The 20,358-nt window shown below is 52.9% G+C and overlaps 1 protein-coding gene across 2 annotated transcripts; it reads left to right on the forward strand.

The window, feature by feature from the left end:
- The first annotated feature begins 7,511 nt into the window (after nucleotides 1–7,511).
- Nucleotides 7,512–20,118, forward strand: Tnfaip2 (TNF alpha induced protein 2). Of its 2 annotated transcripts, none has more exons than XM_028764557.1 (12): nucleotides 7,512–7,610; nucleotides 9,935–10,289; nucleotides 10,548–11,178; nucleotides 12,970–13,084; nucleotides 13,242–13,364; nucleotides 13,535–13,635; nucleotides 14,238–14,336; nucleotides 14,743–14,866; nucleotides 15,635–15,757; nucleotides 15,976–16,131; nucleotides 16,275–16,396; nucleotides 18,536–20,118. In XM_028764557.1, the coding sequence occupies exons 2-12, from the start codon at nucleotides 9,950–9,952 to the stop codon at nucleotides 18,675–18,677; spliced, it is 2,076 nt and encodes a 691-aa protein (XP_028620390.1). In that variant the 5' UTR covers nucleotides 7,512–7,610; nucleotides 9,935–9,949; the 3' UTR covers nucleotides 18,678–20,118. The 2 variants fall into 2 exon arrangements, with proteins under 2 accessions (XP_028620390.1, XP_028620391.1); XM_028764558.1 differs by lacking the exon at nucleotides 7,512–7,610 and adding an exon at nucleotides 8,234–8,252.
- The last annotated feature ends 240 nt before the right edge of the window (nucleotides 20,119–20,358 follow it).

The raw sequence follows: 20,358 nt of genomic DNA on the forward strand, positions 1-20,358 counted from the left end.
GAGAGAGGGAGAGAGGGAGAGAGGGAGAGAGGGAGAGAGGGAGAGAGGGAGAGAGAGAAGAATAACCACAAAAGCCCCTTGGGAAGAACAGCAGCTCACCAGAGTTTCCCTCCATCCATCATTAGTCCTGGGGGCGGGGCGAGCCTGGCCTGCCTTGAGACATTGTCTTTCTCGTCTTTCTCTAGTGGATCTCAGCAGGAGGCTGGGTGGGATCTGTACTGGCCGCCAAGATAAGGCAAAGGGGTTGCAGGTACTGATAGTGGACTCCACAGCAAGTAACTTCCAGACAGCCCTGCTCTGCAGCAGCTATGGTGTCTGAGGTGGGAGACAAGTACCCTGCAGTAAGAATGGCCAGAGCCTCATCCCAGCCTTGTGTGTCCCGTCTCATGAAGGGAACCGAAGTGTGAATATCGTTCCTGCCTCCGGTCCACTGCACTTCTGGACCTACGAAACCTGGATCAGTCATGGCAAAGGTGCTTTGTCCGTGTGCAGACAGACCTGCCGTCTACTCACCACACAAACCATTTACCATGTCTAGTTGGCTATTGGTTTTTGAGGTAGGTCTCAATATATAGCTCCAGATGACCTGGAATTCTATGTAGGGAAGGCTGACCTTAAACTCAGAGATCTGCCTGCCTCTGATTCCCAAGCCCTGGGAATAAAGGCGTGCGCCGCTGGGCTCAGAGTGTTTTCATTTATAGCTTTACCAACTTTATGGGTCTGGGCTGACAGGACCTGTACTGGCCCAGGATCTGTATTCCCCAAGGTCCAAATTTAAAATGTATATAGATGATGAAGATTAAAAAGTCTAACATCAGGGCTGGGAGTGTAGATCAATTGGCAGAACCCTTGGCTAGCGCCCATAAAGCCCTGGATTTGATCCTCAGGTCCTCAACACCCCATAAATCAGGCATGGTGGCCCATGCCTGTAATTTGAGCACTTGAGGAAGAGAGTCAAAAGAATCAGGCAGGAATTCAAGGTCTTCTTTGGCAGAGAGTTCTGGGGTCAGCCTGGGATTAGAGATCTTGCCTTTAAAAAAAAAAGTCTCTGTCCTGGGGTTGGGGGAGGCTTCCAAAATCGATACTTCGTCCAGGAATGTACACCAGATACGAGACAACATTTCCGTTACCATCGAGGAACTTAGTTTTGTTTGGGAAGGCTAGGATGATCCAAAAATTAAGTATTGATGAACCGCAGGCTTTCTGGGGGATAGAAGTTGCCAGAAAATGAATCTGGAATGCTGAGAAGAAGAAAGGTCAGGTGGGGTCTGTTTTGGGGGTGTTCCCTTGTGCCATGACACGGCCTACCTGCTCCCTGCGTAGTCACTGTGGTTAAATCCAACCTCTGCATGCAGACAGTGTGGGCGGGAATCCCACTTACGGCTGCCTTGCTTGCTATGTGACTCTGGGTTCTGTCTTTCTGTGGAAAACTAAAGAGATCACAGAGAGAGTGCTACCAAGGTGGGCTTGGCCCCTGAGGAGCAAGTTCCAGGCAGCAGCAGTTATTTCTCTGCAATGTCTCCTTCAAGAGACACCGACAGCCCCCCTGGGACTCCCAGGATGATTGTGGGTCACTAAAAGCCACAGATGCAAGTGATGAGTTCCCTGAGGCCCAGATGGTCTCCAAGCCCGAGCCTACGTGATGACCTCTCTTAAGGGCTTCTGGCTATCAGGCAATGGTGGTGGGACACCCACAGACTTGCAAGCACCCTTAGCCATCTTTGGCAGGACAGAGATTGCCAGAAGAGCCCCGGCCAGATGGGCAGCCCGTGCTATCAGATGAAATTTGAGTGGACCACACTCCTCCAGCTGATTCCTGTAAGTCACGCCGGTTCAGAGAAGGCCCATGGGAGGGAGGGCTTGAAGGGATGGAAACTTTGTTTGCATCACTGCCTGAGAGTTATTGAGAAAGGCTGGCCACTCTTCAACAGAACAGCTGGCCCCAGGGAGGACAGCCCTTGCTTACAGGCAGGGCTGGTGCTTCTGCATCGCTGTCCTGTGTTGTATTCCTCTGGAGACTTCCTAACCCCAGTGCTGCTTTCTCTCAAGAAGCCCACCACCACTCCAGACTAGGCCAGGAGAGATAGTGCAAGTCTCTAATCCCAACACTCAAGAGGTAGAGGCAGGCAGATCTCTGTGAGTTCGATGCCAGCCTGGTCTACATATCGAGTTCCAGGACACCTAGAGCTGCATAGTGAGACTCTATCTTGAAAACAAAACATAAACAAACAAACAAACAAAAAACACAAAAAGACACACAGTTTAGTCAAGGGAGGTAGGCCAGGCTCAATTTTCCCATTTGGCAAGCAAAAAATGAGTTCTTGACTTATTTACATTGTGGGAAGGGGAGGGGTACCACAACTGGGAGCAGCTTCCAACAGAATAGGGGTGGGGCGCTGCTTGCTGGTGAGGAGCCTCTGCTCCCAACTTCTATAATTGAGCATGTCATTAAGACTTGGCTGGCTTGTTCTGGTCACCCTGTGATCCCAAGGATGTCAGCAGACCCCAGTCCCTTGCAGCTGCTGTCCTGAGCAAGGCACTTCCTCTCCTGGGAAGGCTGGGTGAAGAAAGGAGACAACAACCCTTGGTGTCCACTTCTCTGAGTCTGGGTTTCCTTGTCTGTTACAAGGAATACAGTGGTTCTGTTGCGTGCCATGAATACCTGGCGTGTCCCTAGGAAGCAGAAGAGTCTGACCAAGGTCCCTAGGTCTGGCAATGGCCTGAGAAGTGAAAGGGAGTAACCGTTGTCCTGACAACCAAGGTCAGGCCAGAGGGAAATGCAAGTCATCACAGAGTGGGAAGTGAGTCTGGTGACCAGGGGGGATTAGAAAACAGCCTGAAAGGCCTTGATCTTCCTTCTCAGAGGATCCACTCCACAGCCAGTATAGCCCTTGTGACCAAGGTGACCAGCCATGCCAGCTGGTACAGCCTCTCCCCTTGGCTAAGTTTTCAACACCTGCCTGATCCCACCCCCCAACTCCCACCTGGCATTTGTGTCTGCTGAGCTCTGCCCCACAATGCTACTCCTTCTGCTTTCAGCTTCTCCTTCTGAGAGCTTCTTCAGCAACTCTCTCAGCCAGCCAGAAAATGAAGAGTCAATAATACACCACCTTGTATTATTCTCTGACCAGAGCTGGAGTCGGGGTGGCCTGTTGTGTTGCCTGTGATGGTTTAATCAGTTGACTGGATAAGGCAATGAAAACTATTGATTGATGCTCCCCAACCCCCACCCCCCGCCCATGACAGAACGAAGAACAGCTCCTCCTGCTTCCCCAAGGAAGCTCTTGTCTTTCTGTGTCTATCTTACATATATCAAGTTGTATTTCACATATAAAGTAACCCTGAGGAGGGACAGTAGAGCAGAGAGTAGCTCTATGCTGATTGGTAGATGGCGAGGAGTGGGGACATCTGTGCCTCAGTTTCCTCATCTGTGAAAAGGGGTGATTAGGTGGACCTGCTTCACATAGCTGTAATGAAACCTGTTAATGAACACAGACCCTTCAGAGCCTAGCTTGGCAGCTCTAGAGGTCAGAGAAAGTCAACCGTCCACTCACACAAGCTGGAAGGTGGACCAGAGTGGAGCTTTGAGTTTGACGTCTCCAGCATCCCTAACTGACAGCAGCCAGTGTGACACTGAGGACAACAATGTACAGTCCACCCATAAGACAGAATATAATTAGGACCCTCCCAGGCAGAAAATTCCACCTCGCTCAATGGCATGGCTAGGCCGTGGGAACATGCTAACTAAAGCAGGCGATCCTGTGAGGATGGCTTCTGCGGGTTAAAGTCTGTCTTTACGAATTGAACTCTCACCCAACCCACAACCAAGTTAGTGCTGTGTTCTGAGATCATTTATAGCAATGTGCTCCCTGTGCACAGTCAACCTGTTCAGAATGAACTGACCTCTAAGAAAAATATTACAGTCAATCTCACTATACTTTGGACTGCAAACATCATAAAGTCTTGCGAGCTCAGCTGAATGCCACCGGCTTTGATTATACTATCTTTCCTATTTCTCTTCTGTAACTACCAAGGGGCACTATTCCTGGGATGATGGGTCAATGTCCACCCACCCTAATAAGGAGCACACCAAAGTACAGACACAAAGTTCGGCTTGCTGAACCTAATGAGTTTTATTGGGGTTACGTACACATGTGTGTGTGTGAAATGACTCAAGACAGCTGTTATCACCAAAAGCCATCCGTCACTAGCATGGTGATAGTTCATAACAATGGGACCTGGAGCTCATAGTGAACCAACCACCTGTAGGCAGTGAGTATGTCTCAGCCATTCTGACAGCTTCTATACATGCTTGAAGGAGGAAAAACCTAGTGAGTCTGGTCAGTTTCAGGGATTTCCTGTAGCACTTCTGAGTTGTTTAGTTCTTTCTTAACCCCCTTCCCTGCCCGAATGTCCCACCTCCATATAACATCCTATTGTTCCACCTCCCTGCACATGTACTTTGTCCTTAGTTAGGAGCCTCCCTCCAAAACTGAAGCTTTTAATCTTGAGTAAACTGCTGCACAGCAAATCCATTCAAAACAATGTGTGTGCATGTGACAGATCTTGGACTGCTGGAAGCAGTGAGCCACGCTGTAAACAATGTCACAGCCCCTCTTTCACCCTGCCAAGTGCTCACCCTCCCCCTACAAAATGTGTTGCAAGCAACTTGTGATTATAGCTTGATAAAACCCGAATGTGACTTTGTATGCTATTCTGAGTCAGTTGAACCAGGAAAAACGTTATTTTTCTCTCTTCTGAAACTCCTGTAAAAGACACAGAGCAGAGCTGTTGGTTTCTTTTTTGTTACATTTTCTGGGCTGTTCAGTATAGGGAGAAAGACCTGGATTCAGGGCTCCTGATTTAGATTACGACTCTCAAATCAGAATTCCTTTAGACTAGACCTATTCTAGATTAGACTATAGAAGAGACCCAAACTCTTTTGGATAAATCAGGTCCACCCCTGGGTACATGACAGCAAGAGTTAGTCTTTCTCCCTTTATGAAGCACACCATAATGGCACAAAGAAGGAGGTCTGTATCCACCCACTCACATGAAGGAGAGACAGCCATGGAATGGGGCACCAGAGACGCAGGGATACAAGGGAATGGGGAATAGTTACATAATGGAGACAGCCAGTATGTTTAGTTTTGCGGTGGTGGTGGTGAGTTCTGTGGAACTGGAGAGGTGGTTCAGTCATTAAGGGCACTGGCTGAATTTGCAGAGCACCCAAGTTTAGTTCCCAGCACCTCAAAACTGACTGTAACTCCAGCTCCAGGGGATCCAACGCCCTCTTGTGGAATACCGAGCACCTGCACTCACATGCAGATACACACGGTGGGAAAAAAAAAGTTCTGTGGATGGAGGAGGTTGCGGCTGCGCCTCAGTGTTAGTGCACTTACTGCCAACAGCTAGAATGCCCAACACTGTTAAAATGGTAACTCTGTATAATGCATACATTATAATTAAAAACATAAAAAGAGAGTCTGTGAGGGTGCATACCTGGCACTGAGGGTGAAGAAGAGGATTCTGGGTTCCAGGCCTTGGCTCTTGGCCAGGTGCTGGCCAGCAGAGCTTCTGTGCTGGAGTAGGAACCTTTGCCAGTCTAGCCAGCAGAGCTTCTGTGCTGGAGTAGGAACCTTTACCAGTATACTATTGGCTGTTGCACCAACTCTCAGGTGCCAGAGTTGGGGCTGGGACAGCAGCTTGCATAGTAAGCTGATCCAAATGCTTCCATCCTGTGGGATCTATTTCTTAGCTGGTTTTGGTGGGGGGGGAGGACTATGAAAAGGAGTTAAACTATCACTGACCCTGAGAATCAGTCGATCTTTGGCCCTTAGCTATCCAAATAGCCCGGTTTTCAAATTTCCTTTGTGTTGGGAAATTCACATAGGACCTTTGACACTCATCCTAAACTCTGACAGGGAAGTGCTTCGTGTGCCCATGCAAGATGGGTGGCATTGGCTTCTACTGACTGTGCTCTGAGCAAGCTGCTGTGGGCATCATGGGGCAAGAATGGAAGTCCAACATCTGTCCCACATCTGTCCCACAGGGCCCATAGGCTCTGAACAGATGTGGGCTCTTGAAAGCCTGACTCCTCTGCCTCTCAATCCTACCTGTGGAGTTTCCCAACCATTTCCTTATCTGTTTGAAATTCAGAGTTGGATCAATAGAGCAGACTGGATGGATAGACTCTGGGGAGGGCATACAGTGTGTCAAGAGGCAGCTAGGAGGTGGTAGGCTGGGACTCGTCCTCTTTCTGCATTTGGATGGGATTGTGGGTACAATCCTAGGGTCTTGGTCTTCCCTGGGTGTCCTGTGGAGCAGAGGCAACCCCCAGCTTGGGCCCTGGAGGCTCAACAGGAATGTCACCCATTAGGATCTCAGGGAGAAGAGGTGGCATGTGGTTTGTGTTTTGAGACATCACTGTGTGGCTCTGGCTACCTAGAACTTGCTCTGTAGGCCAGGCTGGCCTCGAACTCATGTCTGCTTTGCTTCCCAAGTGCTGGGATGTGCATCACTTGTGCCCCGCAGCTGCCTTCTGTACTTGCCTTCTACAACCTACCAAGGTATAGGATGGAGGAGAGTTTTCTTAAAAACTGGCAGTTGGCCATTGCTCCCAGGAGGAAGAGGAAGTTCTGGGTTTCTAGGGACAACCCCTAAACATAACCCAGCCACTCAGCTGCCCTTCCCTCTCCCCTCAAAGCCCAGTGCTTATGCTGTTAGGGAAAGAAGAGATGGCACAGACAAAAGATGGGGAGGAGCTGAGCTCCAAGTAGAGGCAAAAAAAGAAGCTGGCGTCTAGTGGGGAAATTCCTGAGTGAGCCCATCTTCCAGGGGGGCAGAAATTCCTAGGGAATGAAACATCCCCTTTCTACACTATCCTACAACCCCACCTTCCCCAAGGCAGACCCTGAGAAAAGGCCAGCAGAAGGGGGTACTGAGGCTCATGTCCAGACCCAGCCTGGAAAATCTTGTCACTGGGAGCCCCAGAGAAGGAGCCTCAGGAGAGGACTGTCTGTCATTTCTGTTTGTGTGACCTTGGGGTAAAGATGAAGGCGGACCCCATAACAAGGCTTGGTGATGAGAGGTCTTGAGAGATCCCAGTACCAGTGGTGTGCCCAGCAGCCTTAGGACACCTCCTCCAGGAAGTTTACCTTCCCGGCTTCCAAGGACACAGGAGTGCTCAAAGCGGTAACAGCACGTGACAGAGCCGTCGAGGTGGGAGAGGACACTCCCCAGAACTAAGTAAGTGCTGACAGTGTGACGCAGAACAGAGGCTCTGGTGCGCCCCTGCTAGGTAGCCAATCAGAGACCGTGGTGGGACAACGGCTCGCCGCTAAGCGGAACTCGTGGCTCCCCTGATGCCCTTCCCTGCGTACGCATATCGGGACCACTCTTTCCAGGCTTTTGGAAACAGCAAAGTGACCCGGTCTCTCTCTCTACCGGCCTGGTCCCGCCTCCAGCACTGGAATCGGCCCGGCCAAGGCGTCCGCCAGCGGATTTTCCGCGGTTGCGGTTGGTGGAGCAGGCGGAGCCTGGGCGGAGCCTGCGACTATTTTAGGCGGGCTCCTCCACGGCCGGGACTAAGGCGTCCTGTCCTGGACACAGTAAGTGACCTCTGCAGCTGTGCTCTGTCCCTACCGCTCTATGTAGCTTCCCTTCCAGTCCTGACACAGAGTGTCGGACAGGATTCCCCCGAGGGAATGGCCCTGAGTGGCCAAGGGGGACGCGGGCTGGATATTTCGAGGTCCCTTGACCTCCCAGCATACCCACTGCTAGGAACGTACAGGCTTTACTCTGAGCCCCTCTCGCCAGGGTCCGGGGTCCCCGCTCGCAGTGAAGGGTTCTCTCTGGATAAACACATGGTGTAGGGACAGGGACAAAGCTAGCGAGTCTCAGGTTTACAAAAGCAAGGTCCCAGCACCCGCGGGACTTCCTGTCCAGATGATCTCCTGTGGGTCAAGAGTCAGTAGGTTGCAAGACCAGTGAGTTTCTCTGTGGATTCTCTGCGGTGTCTGGGGGAGGTGACAACAGCCAGCCACCAGATGCAGCCATCCCATGTGCCTCTGAGACCCCTTCGTGCCTCAGAGGGCCCTGGCTTGGTGATGCTTTAAACGGGATTTCATCACTCCTGCCGCCTTCCTCTGCTGCAGGCAGGGATTCAGGACACTCACTCTGTACGTCCCATCCAGTGCCAAGCTCCTGGCTTGTGATTTTGCCACATCCTCTGAGCAGCCCTGGGAATAAGAGTGAGCAGGAGGGCTCATCCTCATTTTCCACACCCGGGGGGGGGGGGGGGGGGGAAGGGAGACCTGCTGAGGAAGGGTGTTGTTTAGCTCTAATACTGGAGAGAGGTGTAGCTGAGCCCACCGCTGCTCCTCCCCCTTGTACCAATAGCCTCTGACACTGAAGGGTAACTGGGGCCAGACATTCAGGCCAGCAGCTCCATCAGCTACGCCAGCCCTTACCGGTGTTTGCCATGCAAGTGGGATAGATTGGCACGGGCCTTAAAAACTGCCTGGTCCTATCTCAGGCCTCACGAGGTTAAAGAGAGAGGCTCTCTCTGTTCAAGACACCTGGCAAGGGTGATAGGGGCTGGGGCAGAGGAGTCCAGGATTCCTGTCCAATCAGGGTGCTCTACCCATGCCCCAACTATGAGATAAGCCCCTCGGGAAATGGATCTGGGCAGTTGAGCTGGTGGAGGCAGAGAAGCTTCGGTAAGAAGCCCTTAGAGTCTGCTGTGTTTGGGGCAAGCACCTCCCCTCCGCAATTTCCTGTTCTCCTTTGTGATGGTGGGTCTGTCTTCCCACTTGCCTTGCCCGAGCTGTTCCTGGATCACTCCAGGTCATTTTGATGAACTGAAACTACAGCTTGGGGTTTTTATTCTTGAGGGATGAGGCAGGGAGGCCACCGCCTGGTAAAAGGTCCCATCATTTACCAGAGAGACCCTGCTCCTGTCTGCTCCCTCCCTCCAGGCTAGTCATGTGTCCTCTGGTGGTCTTCCTGGCTCTGACAATCCACATGCAATAGGGGGTGTGGACGCCTGAGAAAAGTCAGTCCTTTGAGGGAGATGTCTAACCTCCAAGCTCAAGCTAGTGACCACAAGATTATTTTAAGCTAAATAACATACTTACCGGGAGATGAGAGTTGGGATGGGCACCCAGGAAAGGAGGGGAAACAGAAGGCTTTGTGAAATTGCATCACTCCATTTGGAAACAACCAGACTAAGCTGCAAACCAGGCAGTGTGGGTTCCATACACAAGTTGCTGTGTGACCTTAGGAAGGCCTATGCTTTGCTTACATGTAAAAGGTTACCTGGGGTCATTTCCCCAGGGTCTGAAGTCTGATCCCCTAATCCTAAACCAGCATAACATAAGCTCTGTTCCTCTTGTGGTCCCAGGACAACAGCTGTATCTTTGCTTGTGGCATATTTCTGTAACCCCAAAGCTAAATAAGATCCATGAAGGGCAGAGGGAGGAGGCGGAGGCTGGTCTCAGGAAGGGTGCTGCTAGGCTCTGTGACTACTGCATGACTAGGAACTTTTAGACCTGTTCTTGCTGTCTCAAGGACTAGCAACCTGTGTCCTGTCTCCTCTCCAGAGTCTGGTGGAGTCAGAGAAGTACTCACTTCTCACGGCCCTTTCCCTCCAGGAGGCTGCACTGTCAAGGGAGGGTTCACCCAGGTGCAGAGGCTGCCCCCTCAGCCTGGAAGCTCTGGAGCCTCCAGTCTCCTCCTTGCCTAGGGAGACAAGCTGTGAACACTACAGTTCCCATGGCCAAGGAGGGAGAAGGGTTGGGGACCAGGAGTTGAGAGGTTCTGGTGTTTTTACAGGAGAAAATAGAGGGAGCACTGTAAGGGCTGTGAGCTGCTACACACTCGGGGCCATACACTGTGACCTCTGGTGTCTTCATTTTCTATCTCCGACCCGCAGGCCTGAGCCAGGGTGATGCTGAAGATGGTGACTTTCTTCCAAGGGCTTCCTGGCCAGCAGTCTGTGCCAGGGACCCTGGACTTCGCTGGAAGCCCCCCAAAGCCACGCTCCACATCCGAGGCAGAATCAGAGACCTCCATGTCTGAGGCATCCTCTGAAGACCTGATGCCATCCCAGGAGGCTCCCGATGGGGAGGAGGAGTCTGCGAAGAAGAAGGAGAAGAAGTCCAAAGGCCTGGCCAACATGTTCAGTGTCTTCACCAAAGGGAAAAAGAAAAAAAAGGACCAGGCCAGATTATCAGATCCGGAAGTGCAGCCCAAGTCCAGGCCCGAGTTAGATGGTCCACTGCCCACAGGTAGGCTGTGGCCGCAGCTGGGGATTGGAGCGGAACGAATGAGTTGGTCCAGGTTGGGGCAGTGTAGGGGGCTCGTACGTAAGCCACTCGGCCAGGACAGTGGGCAGGTGAGACAGCTAAGCGAGCCACCAGTCTGGGAGAGGGGGTTCTCTGCTTTGGTCCTGTCTAGGACATTGGTCCTGGGGTGTCTGTCGGCCTAACTCTGAACTCTGCCTAACTCTGAACTAACTCTAACACTGAAAGGTTTCTGTCTTTCAGTGGAGGAGCTCAAGGAGGCTCTGGAGCGCGGGCGGCTGGAGGTGGCGTGGCAGGTGCTGGCGTTGGAGCGGCAGCTCGAGGCTGCTGCGGCGGCGGGTGGCACGAGCAACGAGGAGCTGGTGTGGCGGCAGAGCAAGGTGGAGGCGCTGTACGTGCTGCTGCGCGACCAGGTGCTCGGGGTGCTGCGGCGGCCGCTGGAGGTGGCGTCCGAGCGGCTGAGCCAGGCGCTGGCCGTGGTGTCGCAGGAGGAGCTCGAGGACCGTCGGGCGTCCCGGGGACCCTTGGCGGCCGCACTGGAGACCACGCGCCCGCGGCGATGGCTGCAGCTGTGGAGGGGCGTCGTGGCGGAGGTGGCAGCGGAGCGTCTGGACGCGCAGCCCGCCACGGTGCCCGAGGGCCGCTCCGAGGCCGAGAGCAGGTTCCTGCACATGGGTCGCACCATGAAGGAGGACCTGGAGGTGGTGGTGGAGCGGCTGAAACCGCTGTTCCCCGACGAGTTCCAGGTCGTGCACACCTACGCCGAGAGCTACCACGAGCATTTCGCGTCCCACCTGTTCACCTTGGCGCAGTTCGAGCTTTGTGAGAGGGACACCTACTTGCTGCTGCTCTGGGTGCAGAACCTCTACCCCAAGTGAGCAGTGCTAGTGGGTGGGATGTGTCCCCTCTGCAGGGAGGGGTGCTGAGACACCAGAGTGAACTAAAAGCCAGCTTTGGTGTGAAGGGAGCGAGTTGGGAATTGTGCCCAGCAGGTTAGCGTTGCACTTCTATTCTCTGGACCTTTCCCATTCTGCGGTTGGGGAAAGGGAAACACAGAAAACAGACACTGTTATTCGTTCTCTAGGAGGCCTACCCGGCTCAGCAGAACAGGGATGACATAGTAGGAGGGGCTGTGACAGAGACATGGAGACACAGGACAGGCCAGAGCACGCAGCTTGAGAAGAGCCTTGGTCTGGGGGAGTCACGCAGCCTTTATGTATTGAGTCAGTCCACATTTTAATGAGTGTATCGTCAGGCAGGGAGGGGACAGAACATTCAAGGAAGTAGTGGGGAGACCCGAATTCCAGACAAGGGGAGTGACCTGCAGGCAGCTGAGCTGAGGCGGTGTGTCTCAACAGCCCCAAGCAAGAGAGGTAGCAACAGTGGAGAAGCATCAGGTATCCCTCTGAGCTTATCAGATGATAGACACCCTGGAAGCCCATTGAGATCTGAGCACCTCAGGTAGGAAGGAGGCTGTGCCAAAGGTGAGCACTCAGCTGGGTTGAGCCTCTGGCCTCCTTGATTGGCTCAGACTCCATGGATCCCAGAGCCTGCCTATCATCCACACTGTCTGAGGGAGAGTGACTTTTGGAAACGTCAAGGCACTAGAGACCAGGGATGCTTACTGACTCCTCAGACCTGAGTGTAAAGTCTGCAGGAGGAAAGGCTGGTCAGCGTGGGCAGTGTGTGAACAGTTTGTTTGGTGCTGAGTCAGCCTCCTGGGAGGGGAGCCGTGGGGAGGAGAGAGCAGAGAAAGGACACAACAGGGGTGGTAGGTGAAGAGCCAGCAGGACACAGGGAAAATAGGCAGGGACTTCCAAAGATAGCTGGGCCCTGATGTAGTTCCTGCTGGTTTGTCCTGACTCACCAGGAAGTGCCAGGCACTCATACCCCTGCCTGATCACCTTCCTGCCTCTGTGATATTCTGGGGTCTCCTGACTTGGGGTGTAGCTGCACAGCAGGAAGCTAAGGCTAGCCTGAACAAGGGAGGCGTGTTGAGGCCCAGGAGGATCAAAGTGTGACTCAGTGCATCCAAACTGCTGAAGGGCACAGAGAGGGTCCTTCTTGGGTTCCAGGCAAACAAAGGGCCTTTAGGAAGTGCCAGGGTTGGGCAGGTCCCCCGGGAACTCTGGGCCACTTTGAGGCACCAAAAGAGCTCCATGGAGCTGTTCCAGGGCAGCCCTTCTTGTTCAGCTACCAAGGCTGACCTGGTAGGAGGGGTAAGATGGGCTTGCAGGGCCAGTGGGGTCAGAAGCTGTGCTGTATCTGTGTAAAAGGGGAGGCCCAGTAGACAGAAAGATCAGATCTGAAAGCTGGTTCTGGGGTGAAGGCATTGTTGGTGGCCAGGTCAGAAGCAGAGGGAAGGAGGAAGTTCCTTCAGTGAGCTGGGCAAGGGAAGATGGGGGCTGGTGGGGGTGCAGGGCAACCTCCAGACCGAGAGGTCTGGGAAACTAGTTTAAAGCAGGAGTAGACAGAGAGAGAGTAAGAAGATGCAGTGACTTCAACCTGAACTAAACTGAGTGTGGTCTTACATGAAGATCTCTCCCCACAGCCTGGGGTGGGGAGGGGACCAGAAGCTAAGAGGTGTCTGCCAAAGCAGTGGACTAATCTGGAGGGCTGCTGCTGGCTGAACTGTGTTCTCACGCCAGTGTCTCTCTGCCCGCAGTGATATTCTAAACAGCCCTAAGTTGGCACAGGAGCTTCAAGGCGTCGGGCTTGGGAGCCTCCTGCCCCCAAAACAGATCAGATTGCTTGAGGCCATGTTCCTGTCCAATGAGGTGGTGAGTCCAAACGTTAGGGGTTGGGCTAGGAAGGGCCAGGTAGCGAGAGGAGGGAAGAACGGAAACAGGACAAGGGAGCTCCCAGAGTGTGACAGAGGCTTCTGAATGAACTTAGCGACAGACCTAGTGCTCCTGTAACCTGTATCCTTTCCCCTAGACCAATGTGAAACTGCTCATGACCCGAGCTTTGGAGCTAGAGTCTCAGCGCTGGGCCCAGGATGTGGCTCCTCAGAGCTTGGATGGCCACTGTCACAGTGAGCTAGCCATTGATATTCTCCAGGTACCACTAACTGTTCCCTCGGGCCCATGGTGCACAGGGATAGCCACAGCTTTGATGGGGAGGGGGCGACCTCAGAGCTCCAGCCCCTGTCCCAGCGCATCGTCCTATGTTTTCCCTTGTCCAGTCCAGAGGGGGGATGTTACACTGTGCTCCCCCACTGGTCCCTGCAGATCATTTCACAAGGCCAGACCAAGGCTGAGAACATCACTTCCGACGTTGGGGTGCAGATAAAGCAGTTGCTCCTCATGGAGCTGTCTGCCCTACTGAGGAGGTAGGTGTGTCTACAGCACACAGGGGACCCAGCACCAATGAGCCCACGGCCCCCCTTGTGCTTTGTGTGTGGGGGGAGCCCAAGCTAAGTCAGTCCTTCCCTCCCCTTGCCAAGTACAGTGTAGGGTCCTCTGCCCCTCCCCGAATCCGGGGCAGCACAGCCTCCAGTAGGGTGGCCTCCATAGGGAGTTGGCACCACCTGACTACTTCATGAGCAAAGCTCCCTGGCCAGAGTAGATCGTAGCTTCAAAGAAGACACACCGTGAGGGATGGAGGCTCCTGCTACCCCTTCCCATGACACCCTCAGAATTCACTTGTTTTTTTAGAACACCATCGGCCTACAAACGACAGACACCCTTTGGCCTCCCAGTTACAGAGAGGGACCGGGGAAGAGGAGGGATCTGGGAAAAGAATGCAGACCCCAGAGTCAGGCAGCACTTTCTCATACGCCCTAATGGGGCTCAGGCTCCTCTGGCCTCCGGTTTGGCAACTTGTAATATGATGTTTAGGAGCTTATGGCCCTTCCCAGCAACCCGCAGACCGAGGGAGTGGCTTGAATTGTCTCGGTACTGCTCCTGAAGGTGCCCCTTCTGGTTTTGTCAGCTACCAGCGCACCTTCGATGAGTTTCTAGAGAAAAGCAAACTCCTGAGAAACTATAGAGTCAACATCATCGCCAACATCAACAACTGCCTGTCCTTCCGGTGAGAGTGCTGATGGAAAGATGGGACAGATGGAAGGTGGAGCCCCGAGGGGGGGATTAAGGGTCACAAGGCTGTGAGGAAATGACTGGGCCTGCAGAGGCCACAGCAAAGGGGTGGGGTGCTGAAGGAGTCACCAGGATGCAATTGGCTTATTTATTAGTTTAGCCTCACGATAAAACTGTGAAGCAGAAAACAAACTAGGGGTGGAGAGCTGAAGCTTTGCCAAGGGCAGAAGGGGATGTTCTCGGGGCATACGTGGGAGGGCTCGGACTGGATCCTGAAAGGAACAGAAAACTACTGAGCCTCCGAGAGCAAAGACCTAATGTAGGAGGACTAGTCCCAGGACCAGTGCACGATGCTGTAGGCTGAACAGGCTGTCACGACCTCCTCCCCGTTCACCCCCCAGGACTTCCATGGAGCAGAGGTGGCAGATACCTCATGACTCTCTGAACCGCCTGGTGGAGCCTTTGAAAGACCTCAAGGCTCACGGCTTCGACACCCTGCTCCAGAGCTTGTTTTCAGACCTGAAGGTATCAGGAGCCCCATTCTCCCCTGCCTCCTCCCTGAAGCCCTCACAGGAGGGAGGGGGTGGTAGAAGCCCCCCCCACACACACACACACTGTACCTCAGACCTGTAGGAGGCACAGATGGGCAGATGCAGTGTTGCTGGTGATGAGATGCCCTTTGATGTCCCCCTGATGTGCTCTCTGGCTGAGCCACCTCACATCCTGACTTTATCTTGGCCTGGAAGGGTCACGGGTCTGGGAGCATCTGGGGGAAGACTGAGTTCCTCTCCACTCCGTTCCTGGCTCCCAATTCCTGGAGCTCAAGACCTTTGATAGCTAGATTCCATCTTGCAGGTGGGATGGGGAGGTACTCAGAAAGCACAGGAGAGGTTTCCTGCTCAGCCTCAGGGCTGGAGGTGCAAAGGATGGCCAGTGGGTAAGGAAAACCCAAAGGGTGACCCTGGATGCCCTGAGACAGGGCTCAGCCCAGACAAGCACAAGGCCTTGTTTATGCAGGAATTTATTTATTTAAGAGGGAGGCAGTGGAAAAGACCTCAGGGCTGCAGACAGGCTCATTTCGGCTCTCCTGAGCCACAGCTGGGTGACCTTGGATAGAGGGGTACACACAGACTGCCTCTGCTTCCGATCTGAGGGCAGGGACCTGACAGCCAGCCAGCTCCTGGAAAGCCCTTGGGGCCCCTGCTGGTCATGAGTGTCTATGTGAGGGTGTCTGCGCTTAGCCGCCCTTCCTTTCTGGGAGTGACCAGACATCCTGCCTCTCGCCTATCCCAGCCACTGTTTAAGAAGTTCACACAGACCCGCTGGGCAAAGCCAGTTGAGACCCTGGAGGAAATCATCTCTACTGTAGGCGCTAGCCTGCCTGAATTCTCAGAGCTGCAGGACTGTTTCCGGGAGGTAAGGACTGGGGACTGGGGAAGTTTGGACACCCACGCTAACTAGCTCAGCGGTGTTTATACCCTATACTCATATGCATGCAGAAATGCAGACACCCATGCATACACGTTTGCCTCTATGAACCCCTGGGTTTTGCCTTGGAAGCTTCAGTTCAGGGGAGGAGATGGGCCCCTAGGTGTCAGTGGATAACTCACCCTCTCTGGCTTTTGCCTGCCCAGGAGCTCATGGAGGCTGTCCACCTGCACCTGGTGAAGGAGTACATCATCCGGCTCAGCAAACGGCGCCTGGTACTCAAGACCGCCGAGCAGCAGCAGCAGCTGGCAAGACACGTCCTCGCCAATGCGGAGGCCATTCAGCACTTCTGCACTGAGAATGTGAGCACCCTCACGCACCTCAAGAGTCCCGGACAATCCCAAAGGGCTCTCTCCAAGCCTGGGCAGCCACTGCTCTAAGTATCTCCTAGTGTCCCCAGGGGAAAGGGACATACATCATCCTTCAACCAGCCCTCTTCCTACAGGGTTCCACTGCAACCTGGCTGCACCCTGCCCTCCCTACGATCGCCGAGATCATTCGCCTGCAAGATCCCAGTGCCATTAAGATCGAGGTGGCCACATATGCCACTTGGTACCCTGACTTCACGTAAGTGCTAGAAGCTCTCAGGAAATGGTTTGGCAGGTTCCACCGCGATCTGAGCATGCTGGGACTAGAGTCTCCTCATGACCGCTAAGGTTAAGGTTCCACCATGGTGGGGTTATGATATCTGACCTACACTAGGTGCAGACACTGTGCTAGGAACTCAAGTGTTTGACATTATCAGAGCCCATAAAGGCTAGCACCATTATCATTTGCAGCTGAGGTCTACGGAGCTGAGGGAACGTGACTGAGATGATGTAACTAGTCGTGACAAGGTCAGGTAGCACGTCCCACTACTCATGTGCTGAGCCTTATGTGATAGTGCTGTTCAACAAGGAAAGTGGGACCAGGATCTATCACTCAGCCTAGTAGTGACTGTGTCTTGCACCCTCATGTTCCTGTTAAGGTCCTGTCTGAGGACCTGGTGAAGCATGGACAGTGTTCCTTCCTAGGCCAGGTCCTCTGATAAGAAGATTTGAATTGGTCTTGACTCAGGTTGCCCTAGCTTAGCCTAGCCTAGCTTAGGTTGCCCTAGCTAGCCTAAGCCTAGCTTAGTCTGGCAGTGGCTGACCCACTCCACCTGTTCGTTCATCTACCCCAGCTGACCCACTCCACCTGTTCATTCATCTATCCCAGCTGACCCACTCCACCTGTTCATTCTTCTATCCCAGCTGACCCACTCCACCTGTTCATTCTTCTATCCCAGCTGACCCACTCCACCTGTTCGTTCATCTATCCCAGCTGGCCCACTCCACCTGTTCGTTCTTCTATCCCAGCTGACCCACTCCACCTGTTCATTCTTCTATCCCAGCTGACCCACTCCACCTGTTCGTTCTTCTATCCCAGCTGACCCACTCCACCTGTTCGTTCTTCTATCCCAGCTGACCCACTCCACCTGTTCGTTCATCTATCCCAGCTGACCCACTCCACCTCTTCATTTAACCCAGATGACTCACTCTACCTGTTCATTCATCTGTCTACATATATTGACCTATACACACACAAGCCCCCATCCACCTATCTACCTATCCATCCACTAGTCTGTGCTTACTCACTCTCCCGTCACCCACATATCTATCTATCTATCTATCTCCCTGTGTAGTTGTCTATTTGTCCTCTGCTTACCCATCTATCCACTCTTCTGTTATTCTATCCTTCCTTCCAGTTACCTAACCATTTTCTGCTCACTCCCAACCTGTCCACCCATCCATCTGCTCATCTGTACATCTGTCCATCCATCCATCTATCCACCTTTCTATGCAATTACCCATCCATCCATCTGTCTATCCATCTGTCCATCCTTCCATGTAGTTACCCATCTGTTACCCATCCATCTGTCCATCTGTTCATTCATCACCTACCCATAATCCATCTACCCATCCATCCATCCATCCATCCATGCATCTGTCCATCCATCTGTTCATCTATCTATCCATCCACTCTTCCATCCATCCACCCACCCACCCACCCACCCATCATCCACCCATCCATCCATCCATCCATCCATCCATCCTTCATCCATCCATCCTTCATCCATTCATCCATCTACCCTTCCATCCATTCTTCATCCATCCATTCTTCCATGCAGTTGCCCATCCATCCTTGCACTCTCTCATCTACCCACCTGTTGACTTATCCCTCTCTTTTGATCCCACCGACAGCCATTGATCAGTATTCTAAATACTGGACTCACTGCTGTTCTAGGATGCAGGATGCAGTGAAATCCTGGACAAGCTGGGTCTCGGTCCTCTTCCTATAGCTTACAGCCTGCTGAGGGCTAACCATGGTGAGACAATCAGACAGAAAGAGAAAATTCCATGTTCTAGAGTTCAATCATCGTGAGTTACAGGGACTGCTGACCAGAGAGTGAGTGCAAAGCCACTTAGAGACATGGCATTTAGCTGAAACTTAAAGGCTGGGAAGGAGTTGCCCACCACAAGGGTGTGCGGAGAAACAGTCTGGGGTGACAGCTAGTGCAAATTTGGGGCTGGAGAAGAGAAGGGCCAGAGACGGCAAGGCTGCCTACTGGGCAGAGCAGCTGGCTGCAGGGTCTGTGGCAGGGTCTGGAGTCAGGACAGCCAGCAAGGCTGTGAGCAGGAGTGTTTGTGACCGTGGGGCTGACAGGGTGCACTCTCTCCTTCACAGCAAAGGCCACCTGAACGCCATTCTGGCCATCAAGGGCAATCTACCAAGCAGTGAAGTCAAGAGCATCCGGAACATACTGGACATCAACACAGGAGTGCAAGAGCCTTCTAGGCCCCTGTTCTCACTTATAAAAGTTGCTTAGCTTTTCCAAAGGTCTGATATGCTAATGAGACCCAGGGACCATCAGGCCTCACTCTAGTTGGGGATGCTTAATGACACCAGCTCCATGACCCATAGCCAGGCTCCCACATTCTGCTGCTGCTTCTTCCCAGCCCTGGCTCTGGAACAAGATCCGGCAGCCAAGATTGGACAGATGATGGCCCAAGTGGAGTCCAGACCCCACTGAAGGGAGTTGGCATGTGAGCATGCAAGAGATTTTCTTGTCAGTGATTATTCATCTTGGGTAGTGTGACCTTTGCCTTCCTATACTGTAGTCTGCCTTTTAACGGTCTGAGTAACCCCATCAGCTCCCTAGGGCCAGGGGCAAAGCCTCTATCCATTTCCTTCAGCCCAGGGCTGCCATAAGATAGAACTGAAAACAAGGGAGGAGAGATAGTATCTGATCTGTGGCCTGGAAGGAGGCTTGTGAAGTGCCAATGACAGAGCTAGACCCTGCAAAGTGACTCCTGGTACCACTCACCTAGGAGAGGACCCTCTCATTCACTCCCCATGGGCTGTCCCTCTGGGTGTATGTATATGTATGTGTTTGGGGAGTGACCCTGGAAGTCTTGGGAGAGCAGGGACCTCTTGGGTTCTCTCAGATTGAATCTTCTCCCATGTAGGAATAAGCCAAAGGGCTGCCTCTGTGGGCCCATCCTGAAGTCTGGTGGGAATACAGGTGTCTGGCGAGCGCTCTGTTAGCTTCCTGTTGGTGCTGTACCAAACTTCCACACCAAGTGGATTTGAACTACAACTTTCCCTTCAGTTCTGCAAATCAGAAGTCTGATCCAGAAACTGAAAGCATAGTCAGGGCCCATTGCCGGAAGCCCCAGGGAGAATCATTTCCTGATTCTTTAGGGGTTACCCACATCTCTTGTCTGAGGCTCTTCTACCTTCAGAGCCAGGGACAGCTATGTATGTCCCTTGAGTCACCACGGTCTCCACTGGTTCGGATCCCACTGTGATTTAGGACCCCCGTGACTGCAGTGGATCTGACTCAGCAGCAGCCTGGATTCCAGCTGCAACATTAGCTCCTGTCACCCTCCAGTCATTGGCTATGGGGACCAGTGGATCCCACGGGGTCTACACTGGAAAACGGGAATGTGGTTTGCCATCAGGGCACTTGTTACTCTTCAGACCCCGCTCCTCTCCAGCCATGAAAGCCCTACTCAGCACTGACCCAGCCTTGATTCTTCACTGTCCAAGGCTGGGATTTGAAGCCTCTCCTCTCTCCCCTTTCCCAGGTACTTGCCTCACAGAGCTGGCCAGGGTGCCTTTGTATTCTTGTAGACGTTAGCTTGTCGATGACATTAACATTGTTAATATTATTTTTTATAGTGTTGATTTTGTATGCACGTACTCAGGACAGAATCCAGAGGATTTTTTTTTATATATAGCTTGATATAAAACGGATATAAAAGTGACTGTGGAGTGGTTTATTTGGGGATTGCAAAGTTGGGGGAGGGGCAGAGCTTCGTCTAGCAGCTTCTTCAACCTCGTATGTTTGCAAACCCTCTGTCCTTGAGTCCTGGTTCACTGTCACAGTCCTGGCTTCCCAGTTTCTGGGGTCCAGCCTATAGTGTGCCCCCCCCGATCTAGACTTACTCCTTCACTCTTGCATGTCTCTTTGCCTAGACGTTGGCAACTGGTCATCCTGAGGCTGT

This window comes from Grammomys surdaster, unplaced genomic scaffold (genome assembly GCF_004785775.1).
Source record: "Grammomys surdaster isolate TR1022 unplaced genomic scaffold, NIH_TR_1.0 144, whole genome shotgun sequence".
In the NCBI taxonomy this organism is placed as follows: domain Eukaryota; kingdom Metazoa; phylum Chordata; class Mammalia; order Rodentia; family Muridae; genus Grammomys; species Grammomys surdaster.

Excerpts from the sequence above, each read along its gene's own strand:
- Tnfaip2 (XM_028764557.1), top strand. The coding sequence starts at position 9,950 with ATGCTGAAGATGGTGACTTTCTTCCAAGGGCTTCCTGGCCAGCAGTCT. Across the intron at positions 13,085-13,241 it reads TGTTCCTGTCCAATGAGGTG|ACCAATGTGAAACTGCTCAT; the intron begins GTGAGTCCAAAC and ends CCTTTCCCCTAG. Across the intron at positions 13,636-14,237 it reads CTGTCTGCCCTACTGAGGAG|CTACCAGCGCACCTTCGATG; the intron begins GTAGGTGTGTCT and ends TGGTTTTGTCAG.